Raw genomic sequence first — 7859 nt, 5'->3', positions numbered from 1 at the left:
ATAAATTGTCAAGTAAATGAGACGCATCTTTGCCTCTACTGATTCACTTGCAAAGTGTTGAGTAAAATTATTTCGTTGCAGACCTCCTTTGGGTCTTTTTATTATCACTGCGACACACATAGTCCCCAGTTGGTAACATTGATTTCAAGGCCCTCCTAGATGAGAGACTGGCATTCCACTTAATGTCTATGTTCCATGCTGGCATGGATTGGAGAGTTAATAATGTAGAAATATGGTATCGTAGCTACTAACAGTTGAGGGTTGCGTAGTCTAGACGGCGTTTTTAGATTTCATTATTCTCTTTAACCCGGGCAAAGCCGGGTATTTCTGCTAGTAATTATATAAATTAGTGGATCAAACCTCATTGATTTAAAATAGTGATCCCTTGTGATCCTCAGCTGTCTCTCAAAATTAGTTGTATACATACTAAGAATTACTCAGAGATGCCATTCACTTGAACAACAATAGTTAAGTTAGTGTTAACAATGACTAATTCACACCATAAGTGAATGCAACTAAATATTGCTTTACTGCTTCACTCCACTGAGAATCAGTGATTAATTATAATAACATTGATTTATAAATTGGTCAGAAGACAGAGCAGTGACTACAGCCTTGAAAATTTCCCCAAGTTAGAGTGATGCAGTTCATGTGCAACTCAAATATTTTCAAGACCGTAAGTGAATGAAGAATCTAGTCTGAATGCTTGCAACAAGTAAATTCTACTCAACAGATACTCTAAAACTCAGGAAGGGTTCAAAAGCAAGCTTAAGTACAAAGACTCAGATTTACAAAGAAAATGTGAAGTTGTGGCATTCACTTCTTTTCTAAAAGCATCAATAAGTGGTGTCAATAGAAGCAGATTAACAAGCTTACTATTTGGATGGAATCTGCAATATTTGCACAATTCATAATAACAATAATGTATAGAATGTCAATTAAATGTAAAGTTTATTTTTCCACATTGATCAGCACATTGTTCAGTATGAATGCAGTAGAAAGGAAACCACATCAAGTACCTAACAACATGTGTTAGCCATGATTCCCATTCGCCTACGTATTTTATAAATATTGTATGACCTTACATGTAGGACTACAAAACCTAAAATAAAAATAGTTGAAATTTTACAGAAAGAATGAAAATCAGGAGAGAAAATGGGAATAGCCAAACTGAAAATTACCAATTGCTCTTGACAGATTAAGTCCTCCATTGACACGTCCATCACTTGTAACTTTACCACCAGCTGCCTCAATACGAGACTTCTCAGCCTCGTCTTCAGGTTTATGGTCAATTGAGAGATCAATAGCTTTGCCGTTGCTACATAAGACACAGCGTGAGTCGCCAGCATTAGCTACAACCAGCCGTTGTCCTTGTAACAGAGCAACAACGGCAGTACAACCACTGTCCATTCCAGGCTAAAAATAAAAGTATAAAGCTTTAATTAGAAGAAACACAAAATTTCTTTACTAAACTATAATGAAAGATGCTGAAAAGTTCCTGAATTTGGTTAAAGAACATACAAGAGGATCAATTAATTATGATTTTATTGAAAACATTTCCCTCTAAGATTCACACACTTGTTGCAGTGTTCCTTCAGTTTTTCTAAGCCCTGTGAAAGAACTCAGAAAGTTGGGCCTCCAACCAGGCCTTTCATAACCCTTTTGTTACCAAATTTATTTTGAGATGCTCTGTGCTTCTTTAAATTAATTTTAAATATAACAAAGAATCTAGTAAATTCACTTAGTTATCATTAAGCTGGTGTTAGGAACATAAATTATGACTAAAGTTGGAAGATTTTAATTCAAAACTTATGAAAACAAAACATTTGTACTATAGAGCCAGAGCTGGTTTCACCTGGGTTGGTATTGAAAGGGTTAAAGGCAGGAACTTTTCAGGACCTGCACACGTGCACACACACACATACGGATCATCATCTTTTTTATCCTTGCTTTTCATGCAAGCATGAGTGAGATGAGCATTTACAAGGCAGATTTTCTATGGCTTGATGCTCTCTCTGTTTCCAAATGTTATTTGTTTTTCAAGTAAATTGTTCTATTCAGTCTACCAATTCTCACACACCTGAACTATGGGGCAATTGTTCACTTACAAAAGAAAATAATGTTACTGTCATATTTCATTTGAATATTCAGTGGCCTTGTATGGAATAGAAAATAATTACTGCCCAATTACCTTCTCAACATACTTCCATTTGGCTCATGTTTTAAATTAATATTGCACTTCTTTTGTGGTCTCTCTGTCACCAACATCGTATAACCTCTAACCTACCATTAATCTGAATCCCCTTCTGTTACACTAGCAGAACTTTCTAATAGACCTACATTATATAAATCTATCCAACACATTTATACCTCCTCTCCTCATCTCTCTGTGTCCAATTACAGTGACTTGTTCTTCATATGCACCTGTTAGAAATTCTTTCAAACAATTTTCCCCCTCAACACAAACAGATCAATAAAAATTCAAGTTAAATACTATTTACAATACAACTGAAGTTAGACACCTTCAGACAGCTTAATACAATCTAAAAGAAGGCCATCAGCTTGCCATAAAAGTAATGAGCTAATAAAATATCATCCCAATATCTTTACAGAAAAATAATTGTCATTGTAACTTGGAAAGAAACATTAGTAGCACAAACTGAAATTGAACGAAAACAGGAGTTACTGAAGCACTTCATTTGTATCCAAGAAACTTCTTTTTTTTAACCCTTTAGTATACAGATTATTCTGTCAAATGTAATGCTTATGTAATCAAATTGTTTTGAAGTAATCATGCAAAGACATCGCAGCATTAAAATTTTGAGGATGTAGTTGCTTATTCTTAGAATGACATTGTAGGATAAGTGTGCAAAGCCAGATCCGGCCAGTTTGAACATAGAACAGGTAGAGAATATTTAGGCTGGATATGGCCGGCTTAAATGCTAAATGGTTAAATTGGTCATCCAATCTATCTACTAACCACTGGCAGTTCTCTAACATGGCCACAGCATTTGGGTTGAAATGTATAAAAGAAAAACCAGAACTACAAGCTAACAGGGGAGACTATGTGGCCAAACTGCTAAAAATAACAGCTAAATATTCCGCAGATCATTACACCTTCTGACACAAGGAAGAGTATAGTGGACAAGAAAGTTTGATGTCCCACAAAAGATGAAATAATCATAAATGGAAGGTCTTTGATGAAAGACCTATTCAATCAGGCCTAACCTAGCACTAAACAAAAGAAGCCAACCTTATTTAACATGTTTTTGGCCAAATCTACATCAAGTCACAATCTACCGTATTAAAAAGGGGGACATTTTATATAATATAGTTTGTGATGTCTGAAGAAAAAAAAGATGGACCGGTCACACTCGGGATGCCTTTTAGAATAAATCTGGTCAATCAGGGTTGACTTACAACTAAATAATAAGAACTAACCATAACAATAATGTTGGTTAAATAATGATCAATTTATGGTGGATTGCAAAACCAATTCAGAAATTGTTTTTTCTCAGAAAAACCATTGCTGTGAAAGTTTAATGGGAAAAAAAAAAGAAAAAAGAAATTAACACAAGCAAAACAGAGTGGAGAAAATAGGCCTAGGTATACACACCTCTTCACTGTCTTTCATTAAATTCTGGTTATCATAATCATCTTCCTCATCATCATCGCCTTCATCTTCTTCATCTAGGCCATTGTCATCACTGCTGTCACTGAACAGAAAACACATTAAGATAAAGAACAATGATACATATCTTGGATTTATATCAACTACGGATGGATAAAATGCAAATTATCCCAAGACCAATAGTGAGGAGAGAAAACAAACTGTTTGTAAGTTAATGAAAGGAGGAACAATACGTATGGCTGCTACATAGCCTCTCAAATTGGTAAGATTAATGCAGTCAATTACAGAGAAATTGGTAAACTTGTTAGAGCACCAGATAAAATGCAGTGGTATTCGGTCCAGTTCTCTGCATTCCAAGTTTGAATCTTGCAGAGGTTAATACTACCTTTCATCCTTTGAAGGTCAATAAAAAAATACCAATTCAGGATCATCATCATCATTTAACATCTGTTTTCCATACCGGCATGGGTTGGACAGCTTAAAAGGAACTGGCATGGCCAGGGATTGCACCGTGCTCCATAATCTGTTTTGACATGGTTTTTATAGCTGGATGCCCTTCCTAATGCCAACCACTTTATAGAGTGTACTGGGTACTTTTTATGTGGCACCATCACCACTGCTTTTTGCATGACACCATCACCAGTGCTTTTTACATGACACCGTGGTTTTAGGATATCAATTCTGTTGTGGTGGGTGGGATTGACAAAAATGTAAGAACAATAGACTAGCTGTCTTTCAATAATTGTTCCAATATTTTGCATAAAGAACTCAAATCCCAGCATGGCCCACCTGGTAGGAGACAATCTGTGATGCAGTTTAATCCTTTTGTTACCATATTTCTGTTAAAACACTGCTATTGCTACAATTAATCTTGGAAATAATGAGAATTTACTAAATTGCTATCATTATTATTAAGCCAGTGTTTAGAACATAAATTAACATGAAAATTTTATGAAAGGTTTTAAAATAGATCACTTTAAAATATAGAGAATGTATCATAAAACTAGAGGTGGTCTCAAGCAGGTTGGTATCAAACAGTTATCACCACCATTTGAGACCTTAGAAGACTTTAGTAGAGTCTTCTCTGTTGCAAGTATTCAGGCTAGGTCATTGATTTGAGGAAACCTTCCCTTCCACTAGAATTGGGAGTCCTATAAAGAATCATGGGCACTAGAGTGATAAGAGAGATGCGTGTTGGATAGAGATGCTATGCTGCAAGCTAAATCAGAAGGGAAATGTAGTTGTAGTGATGGAAGAGGTACAAAGACGAAAACCACATCAATGAACTAGAAACTGTATAGTTTTAGTAATGAGTAAGTCAATCCAATGAGTCTTCTTATGAAGGTAGTCCAGGATGTTTGTATGTGCAGCAGGAGATGAAGTATTTTACTGTATTTTCTAGCTCCAAAGAATAATTCTAGTCTTTATAACAGTTTTGGCACTGCTATGTAAGATTGCCTTGAGAGATCATCTACGATTGCAAGGTCAAGCTATTATGGTGACTTCCAATTGTTTGTTGTCCATGAGATAACATCATGTGCAAACTAAAATACATTTTCACACAAGGTAGATCTGAGAAGAGGTATTTATGCTGTATGAGGATGACATCAATAAGCTGAAGATTAAAGAAGACAGAAGGGTGATTTCACTTGCATCATAAGATGTTTTGCTTGACACACTGGCATAGAAATTAAGAAAGGTCAACTTAAGCAAAGAAAGAAATATGTTAGGAAATTCAGAACTCAAAAAGTAAATTTCTCCATACCCTTCATATTCTTCATCAGACTCATCTAATTCACTATCTTCCTCATCGTCCTCTTCTTCATCTTCATCATCATCATCCTCAACTTTTCCTTCCATATCACCTTCCTCACCTGTATGGAGAGACTTTTTTTTGGGAGAACATCCAGAGCTGCCTGGTTGGGGTTCCTTAAATGGTAAAAGTTGAGAAATTAGAACAAAGCTTTAACCATGAAGAATGAAGTGTCTTGCTAACATGTAACATCAAAAGCATGTTAATCTAGCTGCTCACTGAGACCACTTTATATTAGCATCCAGTAATATATTTTTAGGATAGAAAATTGAGAGAGAAAGTGGGAATTTATGGCATTAATGACATTACCTCAGGGGCAATAGCAACATACAAGGAAATACTTCCATTGGGAACTGAAACCAAGGGACCAAAATGTTGTCCCAAGACTCCTACTCAAAACTAAATAATAGCACAGTTGAGCAAAGTAAACTGGAGGTTCTAAAAAATAGAGTGTTGGCAATAAAGAGAATACAATGATAACTGGAAAAACGATATCCTACAGAAAGTAGGATATCATTACAAAAGATTGCCAAAGATGCAGGAGTAGTCACCGAACTCCAATAAATATGGCAATTGAAGAGGTTCACATCACAAACCAAATTAAGGTTATTCTGGTCAACTGTTAACTCAACAACCGTTATTGCTGACACATGGAAAAGTACCACCTGAATTGTAAAATATATTGATACTTTCCAAAAAATCCTGGGCAATAGATGGCGAGACGAGATCACAAAGAAGGAGATGCTTCAAAGAGCAAATGCCACACGCCTGAGTCTTGTCATGAAGAGTAGGACATGGTGGTAGAGCATGTCCTACAAATTGGAGATAATATCTCAGCAAGAACTGCAAAGAGATGGTTACCAGCTGGTAGAAAGAGACCAAAGGGTAGACCAAAGAAAACCTGAAGATACACCTTAAAAGATGACCTGTAAACCTGTGGCACAAACTGGTTTCAAGTTCCAACTCTTACCAAAGACATAGGCAGATGGAAGAACATAGAGGCTGTTAGGCTGAAGGAACCAGAAGGTAAAATGTCCCAATCTGTAATGGAAATGTTTAGTTTAATTTAAACTTTTTCCAGAACAAAGATGCTGTTTTATCTATTTGCCCTAGAAGAATGAAAGGTAAATTTGACTCTGCTAGAAGGATAAAATTCAACAACTACTTATTACACACTAACAATAATTTCTCTCCCTCTTTCATCATCTGCCATGTATACAGATGTCAGTGATCATGGGCCTCCATGAAAATCCCTGGTTTTGCAGAGAGAAATAATACAGTGGCTTTCTACTACTTTCTGCAGGTTTATTTGCAATTTACTCTGCTGGTCTTTTGCTCTCCTCAACTTACCATCAAAGCACAAGACCTATATAAACTCTCAGGTAGGGAGACCAGTTCGTGTGACATACACCTAGGGACCAGCTCCTTTATAAGTCTGGTATGCCTTAGCCATGGACACCCTAAGCCATAGCAGATCCAGGAGAAGTAGGATGGCTTAGCTTCATACCCCCAAAACTCATGAACCCCCTATCTAGGGCATCACTATCAAATCCAGTTTGGTGCTTATAGCCTTGTAATATGTAAATAGACTTGGTATAAACAGCAAACCTAAAGAATGATGTCAAACAATGAGATGCAAGAGTGGGATAGAAAGAATTTTAAAAAATAAATAAACAAAAGTACTAAGTATACATTTTAATAAATGTTTTAGTGAAAACAAGGAAGGATTAATGAAAGAAATATCAAAGATTATGTTTTGTCCCACAAACATAAGATCATCTCTTAAAGGAATTCTATTACAAGACCCTTTTATGTAACCTAAATGAAATACTCCCTACACATGCACATATTTCTAAAAGACTAATGTACAAGAGCATTTTTCAATAAAACAATATATCTTTTAATGTCCATGTTTCATGTTACCATGAGTGAATGAGCAAGCGAGCGAGAGTGTGTGTGTGTGTGTGTATTGGTGCAGGCATGGCTGCATTGTTGAGAAGTTTCCTTTTTGGTCACACTGCATGGCACTTTAGGAAAGTGCCTTCTATTATAGATTTTGCAGGTAAAAACAGGCAGAATCCCATCATGTATGCGTGTGTGTTTGTATGCATGTCTCTTTGTCTTGACATCAGGATTTCAGTTTTCCATGGAAAACATGTCTGACCATGGACAGCATTATCTTGATGGGAAACAGACAATTGTTGACAATAGGAAGGGCATCCAGCCACAGATATGCCCCAACAAATTCCACCTAACCCATCTAAGAAAGGTGAAAATTAAATGATGTGATGGAGATTATATATATATGTGTGTGTGTCGCTTCCTGTGTGTGGGTGTATGTGTGTGTATATATATATATATATATATATATATATATATACTAGCTGACACACCCATTAATTCCCGGGAAAGCAG

At 36.1% G+C, this 7859-nt stretch overlaps 1 protein-coding gene across 2 annotated transcripts in view; it reads right to left on the bottom strand.

Moving 5' to 3' along the window:
- The window catches only part of LOC106876200 (uncharacterized), a 42877-nt gene that overhangs the window by 6997 nt on the left and 28021 nt on the right, over positions 1-7859 (bottom strand). For both annotated transcript variants that reach the window (XM_014924657.2, XM_014924658.2), the window contains 3 exons: positions 5397-5560; positions 3617-3716; positions 1182-1416 (listed from right to left, as the gene is read on the bottom strand). In XM_014924657.2, the coding sequence (XP_014780143.1) occupies positions 1182-1416; positions 3617-3716; positions 5397-5560 (499 nt within the window). The remainder of the gene's footprint in view (positions 1-1181; positions 1417-3616; positions 3717-5396; positions 5561-7859) is intronic.

Source organism: Octopus bimaculoides, chromosome 9, assembly GCF_001194135.2.
Source record: "Octopus bimaculoides isolate UCB-OBI-ISO-001 chromosome 9, ASM119413v2, whole genome shotgun sequence".
Lineage (NCBI taxonomy): Eukaryota > Metazoa > Mollusca > Cephalopoda > Octopoda > Octopodidae > Octopus > Octopus bimaculoides.
The sequence above is the reverse complement of the archived record's forward strand: the minus strand, read 5'-3'. Positions and strand labels throughout refer to the sequence as shown.